General features: G+C 40.6%; 1 protein-coding gene across 2 annotated transcripts in view; it reads left to right on the top strand.

Annotated features, from left to right (window-relative positions):
- Positions 1–187: 187 nt before the first annotated feature.
- LOC110827005 (par-3 family cell polarity regulator) overlaps positions 188–18,179 on the top strand; it is a 77,314-nt gene continuing 59,322 nt past the window's right edge. For both annotated transcript variants that reach the window (XM_087353449.1, XM_087353437.1), the window contains exon 1: positions 188–1,050. In XM_087353449.1, the coding sequence (XP_087209575.1) occupies positions 931–1,050 (120 nt within the window). In that variant the 5' untranslated portion in view covers positions 188–930. The remainder of the gene's footprint in view (positions 1,051–18,179) is intronic.

Here is an 18,179-nt window from a genome sequence, read left to right as displayed (position 1 = left end):
TACACTGAATTTCATTATAGCGTAACCAGTTTTACCGACTGATCCCATGAAACTTCGATCGGCTATAAAGAATTCTTTCCTGTAGATGTCAGTGGTAGTCACAACTGCACGGTTGCATTCCTGTGAGACAGGTAAGCAGACATCTGGGTACCACAGCAACGCCACTTTAATGTCGCTTAGAGAGGCTTCCATTGGTGTATTTGCAGTGAGTGGTTGGGGTGATGGAGTGGGGGAAACCGCTTCGGAAAAGTTGTCAGGGCAGTCAACGCGATGGAAGCACTGCACGAGGAATTGTTGTGTGTGTGTTGGTTTGTGTATTATAGTGAAAACTACCACTACTTAACATGTGTGCAGGATTAACAAACAATACATATTTATACGATCTAGAATATTCCGGGTAATGAGAAATTTAGTTAATAATGTTCATACGAACATATGTTTTGTTTCTAAAGTAACTTCTGCCGTTACGAAACAAGTGGCCATATAAAAGGCATTCATTCACCAGGTGGTTTGTAAGCTTGTTTACCTACATAAGTAGTCGAGATGGTGAAGTTCGATGAATATCGGTCTGTATTACGTTTACTGATGCTCATGTACAAAATGTTGGTATTATTTTTAAACTAGGCGGTTCCTATTCTGGTTTGAATGTTCGCAGGCAATCCGAAACTGTTACCAGGTGAATGTTTAGGTATGACATGCTCTCATAAAAACGAATGTTGTAGTATGTGATGTATCTTTTTAAAGTGAAAACATAAGTTGTTGCATGATTCAGTGAATGTGATAATGAGAATGTGAGTGTTGAGACAATTGTGTCATTCTCCGTTTATGTGTGCATCCTGTTACCTTATACACCAAAACAAAAGACACTGGAGGAGGAGCGTTTAGATAGATATACGTGTCATAATTTTATGGATACTTCATGTAGCTGCTATGAAGGTCACCGTGTGCTTCGGCTCTGTGCGAGTGATTGTGCCTTGTGGAGACGGAGAAATCTTGGTTCGAGACCTGATACGGCAAGCGACACTAAGATACAAGAAAGCCACAGGAAAGGTATAGTTGAATGAGAATAGTTTTGTTACCATTTGTGCCATGACGGTGTACAACTGTTCTTACCTTGTTAATTGCACAGGTTACGTTGCTTTGGATCACGTGATTATGAATGATTAATTGCGTAGTACGTCGAATAAACTAAATAAACTTTGCCCGATTCGACTTTGGAAAATCGCTAGTCAGGCCGTCTCAGGTTTGTGTGGTTTTCTTCATTCCCTGCGAATACGATAAGTACGGTATCTAAGTAAGCAGATTTCGTTTTCATCATTACCAATTCATCATCATCTTGCCACTCGACGCTAGGAAGCTGTATACTACACAGTTGGGAAAGCGTGGTCATGTAATCCCGGGGAATCAAAAATCAAAAGTTTGTGGAAGAATAATTTTCTCGTTTCATTGGACTTTTCATTCCTCAATGACCATAAAACTTTCCACTGATGAAGGAAAATACGCCAGTTTCGTGATGTCCATCTATCGGCATGTAACTGTGCTGAAACTACGTGACCGATTTCAATCAAACTCTGTTTCCTAGGCCTACAGTTTATTATTTTCTAGCGGCCTAGATTTTTACATGCATTTATCTGTATTACGTTTCCATATATCTATACGTTAGTCAGATGAAAATGTGTGTGGAACAAGTTCGGATAAGGTCATCGAAAGCTGCTTTTGACCGGTTTTTCTTGTAATTTGTTGTTCAGTTTCTTGGGCAGAACCCACTTGGTTGTTTAACGCGTAGGTTCGGATGACAATATTAAAGTGGATCTGAGAATGTAGGGTGTGAAACTGTAAACTGAATTTGTGCTGTGATTTGGTTTTGATGTCTGTTGTTAAGTTGAATGACATTCTGTTGTTAAAATAATTGAAGTCATTGTTAACTTAGGTCTTCCACTCATGTTCTGTGCAGTAATTTGAAAGAAGTCATCCTTGCAGTAACGTAAATTATAGAGGTCCACAATTATTCGTTCACAGTCCAGTGGGTTAATCGATATAGATTTTAATATCGATTTGTGGGGATATCTGAGATTTTTGTTACTTCAAATCTGCCTTGCTGTGTGAAGAATTTTGTAATTTTACGTTGTGACTGTCAGCGAGTTTAGTCTGCTGTGTGGATGTTCGAGACTGACCGGTCTTTGACGTTAACAGCTACAGAAGCATGACGTTTATTTTTTTAGGCAATCCACGTTCAGTTCGTTTAGGGGGCTTGACGGACTCCAAGGCCAATGACGAAAAGAAAAATCCTGCCCCTTAAGGAATCGAAATCTGGTGGTTCAGACTTTAGCCTGGTTGTTACACAGACTGAGCTATCGCGCTTGATATACAGATTACATTAATTTATTTACGTGATTGACAACAACAGGATAAGGCGAGTTAAATAATAACTAATAATAATATAACTAGTTTAATGTTTTACTGGAGAAGTGAGAAGCTGTTCAGATCATTATGAAATGTGCTATGCAATATGAAAATTACTGATTTATGTCTGTCATTCTTACCTGCTGATGGCAGCAACGTTGTCTCCTTCCTCTGTCTCATTACCGCATGAGACGTTGAACGGCGTGTTGATATACTATACACTATTGCAATTACCTTTCGTTAAGTGGTCTTTGAGAGACGTGACACATCTGAATGTTATCGCAGCCATTTGGATGCGACGTAACCTTGAGTGGTTGTTGCTGACAACAGATTTTATTTGTGAAGAAAGTGAAAGGGGAAAGTGTCGTTTAGGTATACTATCGCGGTTTTAACGGGTGAGACTTGGAAGCAGAGGGAGGACGTGATGCTTAGTGACCACAGTTGGAAGTTCATTTTATGAGAATTAAATTAGGTTAGGTTAGGTTCTTTTGTCAGAGAGTACATCAGTTTTTGTCACGTAATATAAACTCCGAAATTAAGAACGCAACATAGGCCTGGACATTTCTCGTACACGTCGGTTTAAAAACTGAACTGCCAGTTTTCGTATGGGCTCGCCCGCTGGTTCTGTAACGTCGCTATGAGCTAGGCGACCGGTGTTCGATTCCCAGCAGGGACAGGAATTTTGTCTTCGTCGTCGACAGTGAGGCCACGAAGTCTTCTATCCTTTCGCTTGTCTATCTACAAGTCTGCTCTTCTGGAGCCTAACCGTTCAGGTCCTGCGTCTCCAACTCGACCTTCATGCATTGACCTCAGTCCGCAGAAAGAAGTCGACTTGCAGACTTCGGACGGACGCAAATGATATTTCTCAAATTATCTTGTGTCTGTCTGTGGCGTGGCTTGTTTGAGGACGTCAGGTGCATTTTTTAACAGCGCCAGCGGGAAGTGGCAGGATCTGTATAGCAAACGAAGTTTGGAAGGAGGCCGTGGCCTACTTTAATACCTGTCAAAAATGAAAACGGAAACCTGAGTAAAATTGCCTGTAATAGAGGAATCTGTTTTATGCAAAACTGGAAACAGCAAGAAATTTATAGAAAATGGTTTGTTTGAAAGTCCGTTAATGCAAATACTGTGTTCGTACTTCGATTTTTTTTTTAATTTACGTGTTAATGCGCTGACGAGCTGCCTTCTGAAAACAGCAGAAGGAGAAAGCAAGGAGGGAAGGAAGGAAAATGTAGAATGGGAAAGAAACAAACCTCCACTGCTGAGCAACAGCGTACTTTAAGTTTTCATCAAATCCCTTGAAAATTTGTGATAACCGGATCTTATTTATTTCAAAAATTTCCCACAGGGACTGGGGAAAACTTTGAAACTAGGATCGTCATTTTACGAACCAGAAATGATGACCGCTGCTACTCCCTAAAGTTCCGTCAATTTTCAGGGTTTAGTTTCGTCTTCACCGGTTTCATGCGTTGATACGCCATGACTAGAACGATTATGAAATCGCTTGGCGGGGGGATGAATCATTTGCACAGGAAATGTGTGATTTCCATTGTGCTGTTGGTGATTAATATAGGATACTGGCTCGTGCCGAGAAATTACTTCGAAGTCCAAACACCAACTGGATTCTTACGTATCCTTTGTGTGCTCTGAGCGAGGAGTTGATCAGAGCGGGCGATAGTTGTGTTGCGCCTGTATGTGCCTTGATTTTGGGAGCCCTGTCTTCGAGTCTTTGTCGGGGAATCGACATAAGGTTTCGAGTAGCTTTCTGGACATCATGACTAAGATAAATACGAAAGAAGCGAAGGCAGTGACGTCACTAGCTCAGACTATTTCGTGTGGATTATCAGCTACCTGTACCAGGTGGTCGTTCATGATCTCTGCACTCTCCATCTGCGGTGTGGATGAGACAACAGGCGGCGTGTCCGGACTGTGCCTACTTCGCTCGTGCCTTGTTCTTCGTGTTTGGTTCGTTCTTACCATTCTGCTCATTGAGTGTTGATTCATCCTTTGCGTTCAGTACACAAAGTGAACGCGTAATGGGGAGATCACGCCCTTCTGCCACCCCTGTGCCCAGGCACCGTTCATGAAGGAAGCAATATTTGGGGCGAATTATCACCTTGATGTTCGAATCGTTACTTGGATGCGACCCTGTATGGACACGATATCGGGTCTTTGCCGGGAATCGAATCTCAGACGTCCAGTCCGAAAGCCAAGTAGACAGTCACGGTTCATTTTAACTTTAACAAGTCTGACTGAAGGCTGGCGGCCAACGGAAAATGCTGTTTTGATTAGGGGAAGAGATTATTTTCCGAGATCAGAAGACGGAATGGAATTTCTCCTAATAGTTCGGCTATTTTACGGAGGTTTTGACGCACTATACAGTTATTTTTTCAAGGAACGTATTACTTTTAAATTCACGCTGCTAGTTGGTGACCGTGACTGAGCAGAACTGCAATCTGAGGGCGACAACAGATCGCGGACTCGGAACGAGGAGTCAAATATCGCTGACCGATGTGTGGTGTGGTGCTGTGTTACAGGATTACGTAATCTCCAGGCGACGATATGGCCCACTTACATCTCCATCTGCATGTCACGACCAGCATAGGCGTGTTGAGTGACCGGTGTAAAACCATTAAATTAAATCGGCTAATATCAGAAACAAGATTATCCATCCATTCTACTTCTCTGTCTACCGGGTGTTTTTCCCTGGAAAGGTTTCCTGACCAAAATTCTGCTTGCAGTCCTTGTCTTTCGTCTGACAACTGCGGATTTCATGAACGGTGTCACAAAGGAGAAGAATGAGGAGAAGAATGAGGATAAGAACCAGGGACCGCGATGATGGTATTTGATTGATTATAGCACTAGTCTGAAAGCATGATTCACTTGTAGATTTTAAAAATGAAATAAAAAATCTTTTCAAACGGAAGCTCATCTAAATAATATTTAAATATTCAGTCCGTACCGCCAAGAAAACACCACACTTCACAATTGCAAACATCAGCTGGTTAAAGATGTTTAAGAAAGTGATCGCTGTTTATACCGTGACTGATTCTTAAAGCAGGTGGTGCATATAGTTACCACTGGGCTTTAAAGGGTTAGTGACCTTTACGCGGCATTGTTAAGGCGTGAAATGTCCATTTCCAAAGCTTTAAAATCGAAAGTGAAGCCTAAACAATTGTGAGGACAAAGGAAGATCTTAGTTTTCGTTGCGTAATTTTTGACAACTCAGAAGGAGAATTACTTTCATTCCGACCGAATTTCTCAGTGCTGGATTTAAGCAAATAAGGGAACAATTCCTGTGTTACACAACAGCGTGATTCTTAATAATGTATATACAAGGACAGTTTTGAATAACAATAGGATAATTAAAACCGCGAGGAAGAAATCTCTGACGCATCGCCTTGGTACGTAGCAAAGCAAGACATACCAATATTACACACAATGCAATTCGTATGTCAAACATGTTTCTTTTCTATCGTCCTCTTGTTTACAAGCAGCGTTTTTGAAACTGTGTAAGAGGAGTCCGACTGAACTTAAGACGTTTCTGCGTGTCAACCTGGTTTGTGTTTCAGACTCGTTACAGCTGATTTGTGTTGATATATAAAGTAGTTCAAAACAGATCTTATAAAGTCTGCTTTCGTATTTGAAAATTTCTGTACACACAAATCTTGTGCACTTAATAATTTATTCAGTTACTGGTATTTCAGTTTTGTGATCGAAGCCACAGAATGTAAATTTGCTAATGTATTACGGTAGTTTATTGATCTTTTATGTCATTATGATTTGCTATTGGTATGTTGTTTTTTAAAAAAATGGCGGTAATTGACCTTGTTAGGGTGTGGTCAAACACAGAATAAATTAATGTAATTTAATTATTATATTTCATGTTTGAGAATAAATTGTGCATGTGTGCTGATTATCATGCCAGAAGGGCATAATGTTCATGTTACTCTACACAAAAGTACGGGCAGTTACGTTCGGGCGTATTAACACAAAAATGAACTATATATATTTATTTTGTACAGTCTATACACAAACGTTTGAAGTTTATTAGTGTTGTAAAAATTATATAATATTAAAACATTTTGTTGTGTAAAATATTATATTAGCGCTCTTAATCGTAAATACGATTTTACATTATATTTCTTAGCGCTTTTTATTAAAACGACATGTTTCGACGGGTAATACCGTCGTCTTCAGGTTTTTATCAATTTAAAATATTTTAAAAACTATTAGATATTTGATGCAATATATTATAATGATCCGTAGTTCTGTTTGTAGCTTTCCATTTTCATGGTAAGTTGCTTATTGTTTTAATATTATATAATTTTTACAACACCAATAAACTTCAAACGTTTGTGTCTAGACTGTACAAAATAAATATATTTAATCAAACACAAACATGACGCATATAAGATACAAAACAAAAATGAACATTTGCAAAACCAAATAGGTGTAAGAATTTAAGCCTCATATAGATCAGCCATTTTGTTACACGTCCTTGGGGCGTGATGGCCTCGACGTGAAAAACCTGAAAATGAGACTGCAGTTGTAAATTCTTTTGTGCCTGGCATGTGAAATATTTGCAATTTGGATAAGCGATTCACCGCCCTCTGTTCTGGCTGAACGACCGTGGGACCTATATCCGGACAGTTGATTGAGGCAGTCAACGTCGACGTTAGCTTCCGGCAGACTGTGGTCTGGTCCCAGTGCTGGATGCATTTTCGCCTGAATGAACTGGCCCTCATTACGAGATCGGATTCAACGCCCTGTGTTAACAACACCACAAACTTCCTGTGCGTGGAACGAATTCTGTCATGTAGAAGACCGATTTCTCGTAGATTGGAGATCGTGTCGTCAGTGTAAAGAAACCTATTACTAAAAGTAGCTGTTGGAGGTTGTGTGTTGCTTACACGGTCTGTAAAACGTGAACGCAGTTTTTTTCTCGTCTTCAAAATACTTAACGTCAAAAATATTCGAATCTTGATTTAATTATTTTTTTGGGATGTCGAAATAAGTTCATTTTGGTTCGCAACGGTAGGTTTACTCCAAGAATTCAAGAAGGAAATGAAAATTTATCAAAGGGTGAGGTTGTTGGGCGCAAATAAAAATATAAGCTTAAATTTCTTATTTTTCGTGAAGATTAAATCGAAATCACTGATTGTCATAAAAAGAGTAACACGACATAAAATATAGGACCAACCACGGGCTGTTACATTTATCTAATACATTTTCGGATGTGGTTGAAAGAACCTGAGTGCCATCTTCGGAACTTCTGTGACCGGCGAGTAGTACTAGCCTAAATAAGGGCTGCTGATCGACTAAGTCTCGAAGTAATTTGACGTGCTCGGAACTCACGCCGAATAAAGTTGTAGTTGGGGTATTTGCTTTCAGCGAAGCTTTGGCGTCCAGTTTTAATCAGTTTGTGCCAGGCGACGGCCCGGAGTTTCATCGTGGGAGGCACGACCTCCGAAGTAAAGCGGCGAATCGATATGAACTTTTCTGCGTGTTTCGAGAGTGACTACATTTAGTCACCGATCTTCCTGGGTGTATTGACCCAATTTAGAAAGAACTATTTGAAGCCAGTTTAAGACAGGCGTTCCCACATTTAAGTGCCATCATCAGGGTGTCGGTCAACTTCTGGGATGCTATGAAGTCAGTTTTAAGGACTTGTCTGTCGACTGGACTGACACATCGCTGGGACGCGTATAAAGGAGACGTGCACCTCGTCGTCTTTGTCAGGAACAGGACGTCCCTGCGTCCCTACCGCGTTGGCCAGGGCTTGAGAGTGTGAAGTTGGCTCTTCACCTCCATCCAGTGCCAGAGGTAGGACTGCGTGGGGATTTACCTCCATGTTCCATGTTCGTTTTCATGGTGTAGTGGTTAGGCATATTGCACATGCCAATGACAGTTTTAATTTCCGAGTCAGAATTTAAGAAAGTTCGAATCTGGTCACGTTTCCAAAACACTCCAGCTGTTGGATCTAGAAACTTCCTTTATCGATTGTATTTAAATGTTATTGTTGAAGCGTTCCGTCCATTGTGGGATAACAATGTCCTTTGTATTTTGTGTGACGTGAGCAATACAATGGCGTTCCGTTTATTCAAATCTCGTTAAAGAATTGAGTGTAACGCGTTGTTTCCTTCGTCGTGATCTGCTAGATCTGAAGGCGTGGGCTGTTTCCATCAGGCAGTGACGGATTACTGACTGGGCGGTCACAATCCAATTTTGGACTGGAATAGTGTGTTTAGGCGCGTTCACATCCCCGAGGAGCGTCTATTTTCTAATTTACACATGAACCAAGGACTCGTGTAATAGTTCTGATAGATTACAGATCGTATGACTTTATATGCCTTGAACCTGGCACCGGTGAACTTGTAGCAGGCCGCGTACAGTACACTCCAAATAAAATATCACCGCGTTATGTAGCACAGGAATGTTGATTTCACTACGCTACACGTCAATAGAAAATTAACACTGCAGAGAGTAGTAGATAATTTTATATTCTTCACAACTCTTCGGTCCTCTCCCAATTCTTCCACTCCTCTCAGACCATCGCTTTCTGACATCACTTGATTCATCTGCTGTTCACTCCATTATCTTCAATTATAATACGTTCAATAGCGTCTTCGATTATGTCTTCTCGCTCATAATAAATTTGTTCCGGTTTTTCCACATGCTGACATACATTTTCCCCATTCCTCTTTCCAAATTTCCTCGAATCTTTGGCGGTACAGATGCTCGACGTCCTTAATTTTAAATGTTGTGTTCTTGCAACCACGGAAACTCCTTCCTTCCTTCCTTCCTTCCTTCCTTCATTGATTGGTCCGCATACTGGGCATAATCGGTGGTCCAGCTGGAGAGGCTGCGCTCTGTAATGTAGGCAGTCAAATTTACGTCTCATTGCCATGCGCACACATGGAAGCTGTTTGCTCATTGTGTCATTATTTGCGCGAATACCTTACCCATGACTCACACACTTCTAATCATCACTTGAAGATTACCAAGAATCACCTTCCTCCAGAGATCCATTCGAATGAATTATTTTTAACGTGTAGTATCGTATCTGTCTGTGGTTAGTCAGAGGATCAGATGCTCATATGTGACGCAGTCATATTATAAAGTGTTATTTTCCGAATTACTCTTATACATTTATTTTACGATTCTTTTTTCACTGTTTATGTCATGGCCGAGTGGTTGTCACACTTTTTTCTTATTCGAGAGGACACAGGTTCAAATCTCGGCTCGCAGACAAGGGTCAGACTGTTGTGAACACGGCGATGAACCGTCGTGTTAGACAAGGAACAGGGAACGTTTCGTGACCAGACGAGCGAAAGCCTGTCCTCCGTGGAATCGGTTTAAACTGTTGTTCCAAAAACGAGCAGTTTGTAAGAAATATAACGAAATGTGATAAAGTATGAAGGTTGCAGCAGTGTAGGAGCAACATGCCATGAAATTACGAAACATGGGTACATGAAAAAGGCACTGTAAAGAGAAATGTCGCGACTCGTATTGTGTGGAGCTCAGTTAAGAAAGAAACTATTTCTCTGCCGCGTGTCTCCTCACTAGACTCTCAGCCGTTATCGCTGGTCATAAAGAGCAGAGTACTCGCAGTTACTAATGGCCAGTATGCCATTTTATCTCGGCGTTTCTCCTCAGCATGATGAATGCACTTTCTGTGTTATCGTCGTCTGGCTCTAACAGTTAAGCACTCTGCTATTAAATCCAACAGGCTTTCTTTCTTTCTTTCTTTCTTTTGTAAAGTCAGTGTTTATCAAACGGTGGTCCGCGGACCTGCACAATTTTAATTAGCGATATTGATACAGACGTTTTTCTCTTTATTAATTTGAAAGCAAACGCACAGAAATCTACTACGTTATCCTGAATGTGGCGCTTCGCTCTTTTGAACAGACTCTCCAGATATTTATTAATCTTACCGTGACATTGTATAGTCTGAAAGAATTATTTTTCTAAAAATCTAATGAGAGTGAGGTTTCAGGCTATCTCGGCTACGAGCGTAAACGTGGGTGTCTTCTGGGACGTTCCACCACGTGGCCTGATAGAAATTGACCGACGTTTCAGAGGTGCGTACTCTTCGTCGCCCATCGTCACCCTGATGGTGGAGGAAGTGCGTACCCCTAAAACATCGGTTAGTTTGTACCAGGCTACACGGTGCAACATACTGGAATAGTCTCGTAAGAATATTCCATAGTTTGCGTCTGGCCTGGTAACTTCACCCTTATGACGGGAGGGGGGGGGAACAGGGTGTTAATATGTAGGTCTTCTCCAGTCTCGCTTTTGAACGACTTCGCTTCGGATTGTAATGTAATCCAATTAGATAATATGATGCATATCACTCGCAACGTATGCAGTTGCTGATTTAAACACGGTATGAACATGTTACTACAGATTTCGCTTATAAAATAAAATAAAAGACAATCTTCTAGGTTTAGCCAGCTGAATTATTCACGTGTGTTCACGGACTAGACACACTGCAAAGTCAGAATTTGTTTAACCCTCTGAGGCCGACTCTCATCTTAAATAATATTTAAGAATTAAGCCCGAACCGCAAAGAAACCACAACATTTCACCGTTACCTGTATCAAGTGGTTGATCCTATTCAAGGAAATAATCGCCGTTTATTCTGAGAATTATACGAAACCTAAAAATACATTTTATGGTCAAAGTTCAGAGGTGCTTAATGTTAAAGTAGGTGGTACATCAAGTTACCACTGTGCTTTAAAGAATTACCACGATGGTTACTGTTACACACGCAGAAAAATTATTTCGGTCCATTGGTTCGTTTCAAATTTTATTCAAGAAGAATAAATTTTAAAGAATTTTGAAGCTTATTTTTATTCATAGTCTAATAAGTACTAACATTAGAGATTTCGTAATATTTTATTGGGAAAAAGTACTTTACTTTACAGTGTGCTCAAACCCATGTAAGATTAATATCATCTTGTAAATGTTAAATAACTCTGATACTTTTAAGCAGACACAACACATTAGAAAACCAAAAATCCAGTGTGACGACGACCACTTTTAACCATTTCCATGTTAGGAACGAAGTGTAGTATAGCATTTCCATCGAAAACATATGCTCATACTTGTTTCCGTGTCTGATGTTTGAAACAGCAGTTACTTTCTCCTGTTTGCTGTTGAACCCAATTTGAAATAAAGCGGATTACAACTTGCCATGAAAGTGAGAAATTAACAGCTCTTTAACAAAGTATTTGGCTCAGACAGCCTTAATTCTTACGTAACATAAAACATGTTAAAACTTCACAACGCACGCACGTAACATGCGAGCGTCATAAAACGACCGAGCATTAATTGCCTGCAGATCGTATGTTTGTAACGTGACTAACCTTTTGTGTAACAAATGGTAAACCTTTGCAGCTGGTATATTAAATTCCTTCGCGAATAGTGTCCATATGCATAACGAGGGAACAACGCCTTGTTTTATAATGATCTGCACGTGGTAATATCGCTGACCACTGCCTTTGAAACGCGCCCACTCACTTTGTTACCAGCAGAATGGTTGAAATCGCCCCTCGCTTTTTATTCCAATAAAGACAGGTGTGATTTGATTTAAAATAATTATTGTTATTTTTAAGTTCCCAGTTTATATAGCGTCTGATGTGGTTAGAAAATTGGAAAGAACGTTGGAATATTCTGTTATGGCCTGTTTTAATGCGCTATCCTTGCCTCGATGAATTGAGGGAACCATTAAAACCTCAGAATAGCCTCTCTCCGAGTGAGCATTCGAACCCTGGACCTCCCATGCACAGGAGTGATAACCAGTAGACCCGTCTCTCTCTCTCTCTCCCGTGGAGTACAGTTTGCCCTGGGACATATTCTGTAAACACTTCGTGTTTTCCTATGGGCTTCGTGGTTCCATTAGCCGTATCGTTCGTGAGATCAGAAGCCATGTCCTTCAGAGCTTTGCAAGTGAAGGCATGTTCCTCCTGACTTTCTCTGATCTTGGTGGCCTTTGAGACTCTTATACCAGCATTGAAATCATTTTGAAGACTCTCATTATTTTTAATTAATTATTCTTGTCCGTCTAATCACAATTTAAATTTAAAATTAAAATTAAGATAATTAAAATATCATGTGATGTTCCTATCGAAACATTCGATTTACATTTAGAACATATTTTTCTTACGACATGTTTCGGTTCTTAAATGAACCATCTTCAGGTGTATAAAAATTAATTAAAATTATATAAACTTAAAACTTAATCGTAATTTCTTATATGCAACTTTTTTATAGTTGTTTATCAGTTAATAGTGATGTTCACTTCCAGATTCCATTTTTATGTATTTGAAGTTGTTTTACATATGTGCGTCGTGTTTAAGTAAACTTTTTTGTCGGTGAATGTTTTTGTTGATGTTCTTACATCGGCCAAAGATGAGAGGGTAGATGAGTTCCGATGTGTCTGGAAGTATTATCATTATTTTGTTTAAATAAATGTTCACTTGGATTAAAATCGGAGTCAAGGAGTGTCGCTGCCGGAGTTTTCGGTGATGTGGTCAGTTTCTTGAGACGTCTTGTGGATGCAATGCCGCAGATACGAAAGTAGAGGTCGTGCGAAGTTCTGGCGTGGGTGATAGAGCCGTTGAATGTAGGGACGTTAAAGTAAAATAGAGAACTTTGACAAAACCATTGTCTTTTTAATGTAGAACAACGATGTAGCACTTTCTTGAGTCCTGAGCTTATGCTCTCTGTTGTTTGGTGACAACTGACGAGCCATTTTTAATGCTCAAATGTGGTACAGAGGCAGATCGCGGAGATTGTTCTCTATATTAGAAACTACAAATACAGCCCCGAAGTCTGGAGATTGCATCTGACAACGGAGATTTATAATGCCCCCCGAAAATAAGTTCCAAGATGGCTGACTTCTGGGTTGGAGCGCAGTGTAGTCTGTACCTGAAATCCTACTTAGATCAGTAAGTTATAGAATTGTTAATTTATAGTCCCTATTGCGCAGTTTTTGTGATTTGTACATGGGCAGATGAAAAGTTTATATGATTTTAATGACTACCAATCACTAGCTTGTGTAACGATTCCGGGAATAAACAAGGTAGACCAAAAAACTTGGGGCGTGGGGCCCAATAGTTCAGGGTACAACACACCAAGCTCTGTATATAACAAGGAACATTGCGTTTAAAAAGACATAGAAAATATACTTAAAAATAAAGAAAATTAAATACAATTGCATACAAATTTCTTACATCGCAAACTCGTGTCTAATCACAGAGGTGAAGACACTTTACAGGAACTGTGCGTCATTGTTTACTTCCAAAAGTTCTTGTTCATCGTGATGAGGAAAATTCAGAAGAGTTCTGATACAAAATAGCTTTAAAGGAACTTATTTTATTGGCTTGAAACTTACGGTCCTAAATCCTGCAGTCTGTGATTTTAGTCAGTACTTCGTCTCTCGTTGCATAGTGAAGTCTAATTTGAGAATTTGGGTAATATTAATTTGTTTCCATTGATGAAGATTTGGCGGCTGTGCCGCTAGGACTAGGAGACGCGGCAACCGACTCAGTTATCGCGGTTAGCGGAAGGCCAGCACATTTTGTAGAAAATATGAACTGAAATATCATTTGACTTTTGTAAAACATTCCCATAAATCATATTATCTTTTGTTTACCTTCGAGTTTATACCGAATAAGAAACAAATTTTAGGCCCGACGTCTGATAAAGTGTTAAAATAATTAATATTTTAACAGGTATAACAGGAAACATAATAGAAAATTGAAGTCTGAAATGTGGTAGTGAGGGCTGAGATTGGAGAGGGGGGAACAGCATGAATTATATTTCTACTTTCAGAGAAAAATATTACTAGATTAAATCGCCTGTTAAGTACAGACATCTGTAGACAAAGGTTTTTAATCGTTAAAACTGGCTACATTGCAGTCACACACATACAGAAGATAATGTTTACCCTACAAAGCTTAGTGGTTATTATATGTACCACCTGCTTTAACATTCACAATTCTTCACGTTCTAATATACGAGGGAACTGACCCAAAGAGGGCCCCTCTTCACCATAGTTAATATTTTATTGGCAGTTGTGATTTGAAGCTGCGTGAGTTGCTTATTTAATACATTTTTTCAAGGCGCAGTATTCTCGAGTCGCATACTTTCTCGATCATTCATTGACAGATCACACCTTGCATGCAATCAGCAGTCAGCCTTGGTGTGTGTTGGTGGAGTTGCTTACGCGAGGAGCGAACGTACTAACTGCTACTGCACATACGACAAGTGTTCGCGTGAGCACGTGACTTGAAATGAAGGAAGGTCCTGTCTGCACAAGGATGTTTTATGGGTTATATAAGGATGCTGAAAGGGTTCCTGGGGCTGTTTTCGAATGAAACAATTTGAATTGAAAAAGTGTGGCATTGTCCCGTGTCTTCTGTGGAGATTTGAACACGGGACCTGAGGAATGTTAAGAAGTTGGTCGCAGTGTTCGTTTGCCTTGAGAAAAGCCAGTTTAGTCCACTTCCCGCTTCATATAAGGACATGTGTGAGTGAAGTATGATGTACTTGGTTGTGGCTGTATGTTAATGTCCCGGCAGACTTTTCGGGAAGAAATTGGCAAGCTTACGTTAAATTTTGTATATGCAGGTCATTGAAGGTCAGCTCACAGAACGAAGTCTGTGAGTAAGTCACTGAGTAATTTGTCATTTCGTTTATGAGTAAGTATATCACGTAGTTTAACACTTCATTTGTCTTAAGATGACTGTCTTGTTGGTTGTAGCGCCGTGTACAACCCAGCAGACAGCCATCTTCGTAGTCACAGTCGAGAGAACCTCAAGTCCTACTTCGTTTGTCGTCAGTGTTCATTTCACAATGCATCCTCAACTGCATATGTTATGTAATGACACAGAGGAGGGGGTTTATGAATCATGACTTGGGCTGGATTTGGATGGAACCGCTCGTGGCCTTTTTAGGGCATTGGTCCATAATTTGCCTGGAGGGTTTGAATAAAACCACGGCGCATCTCAGTGTAGCGTGCCTCCACAGCCTTCCGAATGTGAAACAGGCGAGTCAGTCTGTCAGTCGGTTAATAGGTTGTTTCTTAAATTCATGGCTGTGTTTGAGGACAAATATCGATGTGTAGATAACTGAGTCGATAGATAAGCGAGGTCGAGAATGAATTTTCAGTTCTGGAACCAATCCAGAGAGTTTTCTGTTGTGTGTGCAGGGGCATGTATTTATGCGTGCAAGAATTTATTGTGGTTAGGGTACGAGAGGGGGCGGGGGGGGAGCTCGTATTCGTGGGAGGATTTTATCCATGCAGAGTTCGGTGAACTCCGGACGCAGTGTTCTGAGGAAAAGACGGGCAAAAAGTTTTCGGCTCACGTTACTAATGTCTGTGTGAGTAATAAAGTACTTTGGGCTTGAGTTTATTTGAAACTGTTGGTATATTTAAATTGTAACATATCTTTGTTGCGCAAAATCTACACATTAAAAGAGTTCTTGCTGTTGAGTAGCGTCTAGAAGCCTTTCACTGAATTCCAGATATATTCAGACCGTAAGGGAGAATCAGGAGTGGATCGTGCGTTGTAAACGTGTTAGCCTCTTTAACCCGGCTAACACTTTGGAAAACGAAAAATTAAAAAAAAAAATTATTTATTTTGTGATTGAGTGGTACTTCATGAACTGAAACCTCTCAGACAAAATGTATCGTTAGCCAGCTTTAGCCAATCAGGCGTTGTTAGCCTGATGGCTACGGATTACGTTCTCGGTGAGCAACGTCACATATTATTAAAGAAGGTGGTACATATAGTTACCATCATGTTTTAAATGTTCAGTAAGAATCATCTCGAGAAGAAAGCCTCTTCTTGTACCCCTGACATAGTCTCTACTGATATTAATGAAGCAAATTGTTTACCTACCCCGGAAATCATGAGAAATTCTGGTAGTGCAAACCAAAGATTAGATAAGGTGCCTCGTCTGCTTACATGAGTAAACGTAGGCCTATCTAGGAGACAGGCAACTTCTGGCAGGTGAAAGGCCGGCTTTGTTAGCTGTGAAGTTACATTCCGTGTGATTTGTGGCGTTCTTTCGGTCCGCTTAATTTATTCCAGTATTTTCCACGAGTAGCATAAATAATAAAGCAGAGCTCTCTGTTGACCAGCATAGGAATTAGCCTGAAATGAAGCCATAGGATCAACAGTGGGCCAACTCACACTTTTGTTAAAACTTGGAGAAAAAATAACTAACTTTCTGGACATTATCCATTGTCTTGATTTTTTGTTAAAACATGACGATTCGGCCCGGTAGATGGACCCTTTTTATCGATCGGTTGCAACAGAATAAGTTTTTACCCGAGGACAGAGACAAATTTTAGTCTCCGAAACGTCGTGTCTTCGATCGAGTTAAAACGTTTGGAGTTCACATGTTTCCAGATTATTTCTTGAAATTTTGCGTCTTCAAAGCCAGAGCCAGAATTTGGCTTATTGAACACTGTTATCCTAATGAATAGTAGGCCATACGCTTTTTAATTTGAATATTTTATTTGTGCTAAAAGTTGAAATTTCTTGATTAACTGAGTGATTATTAGCGTTGGACCTATTTAAGCCTGGAGAGTTGAATGCGCCCATCCAGTAGCTCCGCTGTGAATAACAGCGTCTCGTCGGTTGCGTTAGAGAGATCAAACGTATACAATTCTCGACTGTCTCTATCGATCCGCAGTTTGAATTCCTGCGGTGGTTTACCAGCTGCCGTTACTGGTTCGTTTGGCCGTTTACGGGTTTTTTAACGGCCACGTGTTCGCATTGCCGGCACACGCCGCGTGCATCTGTCATCCCCATAGAAACCTTCACCCACCCGGCTTTTTCTTGTGATGTCCTCAGCCCAGACAACAATAACCTTTTAAGAACTGCGAATGTATTCACATAGTTGAGGAGAATCACCGATCGTTGCCACAACTTATCTGTCGTAACCAATTAAAACCGAGGCTCGCCGTAAACAGAGCAGACGAACCTCGGGATTACCACATCGAACCGACGCTGAACGTCGCGTCGCAAACCCGACTTCAGTTCTAAATCGAGCCAAGAGTAGCATCAAGACGCCATGCGATAGGATACACACAATCTTAACACCGAGCGTCGAGACGCCGACAAAAGATTCTCTAGAAAGGGTACAGCAGCTTCGTGAAGGTTCAAGACAAGACGCTGGTAAACCGACGCCAAGCGTCACTTCGCTATTAGTCACATAGTTTCTAAAACGCTGAAGCTCAAGCTTTCTTCAAGGGAAGAACAGAAATTAGGCGTGTAAGCGTTTGGAAAGAAAGTTCTTATGAAATTATTTGAACCTCAAGGTTTGAATGAATCCTGTTACGGGAACATCTTGAGTCTCCTGGACACGTGGCAAGGCACACATGAGGCGTGTCGTCAATACTGGAGGCAGATGAAAGTGACTCTGGACCGTGAACCTCCTCTTCTTATGGCCCTCCTGCCAGAGATTTAATGTCACGTCATAATGCATTCATCACCGCCTTCTGAACGGGGTCCATTGTGTCAGCAGTTGTGAGGGGGGGGGGATAGACGAGTGTCCAAAACGCGCATTTTCATCAGATTTAATCTGTGGCTTCTAGAGCGATTCAAGAAATGGTAAACAATCCTCTGAGTTCACTTTCTGGAATATTCTACTCCGGACCGCTTTGCCTGATTTGTAGGTTGTTTATAGACGCTGTATTAGGAACAGACATTGTTTGGCGGTGAGCAGAATGAAAAGATGATTATGTACATCGATTT

This window comes from Zootermopsis nevadensis, unplaced genomic scaffold (assembly GCF_977971745.1).
Source record: "Zootermopsis nevadensis isolate Lab colony 2312 unplaced genomic scaffold, Znev_1.0 Znev_ptg000002l, whole genome shotgun sequence".
In the NCBI taxonomy this organism is placed as follows: domain Eukaryota; kingdom Metazoa; phylum Arthropoda; class Insecta; order Blattodea; family Termopsidae; genus Zootermopsis; species Zootermopsis nevadensis.
Note: the sequence above shows the minus strand (reverse complement) of the source record. Positions and strands in the feature narration are given on the sequence as shown.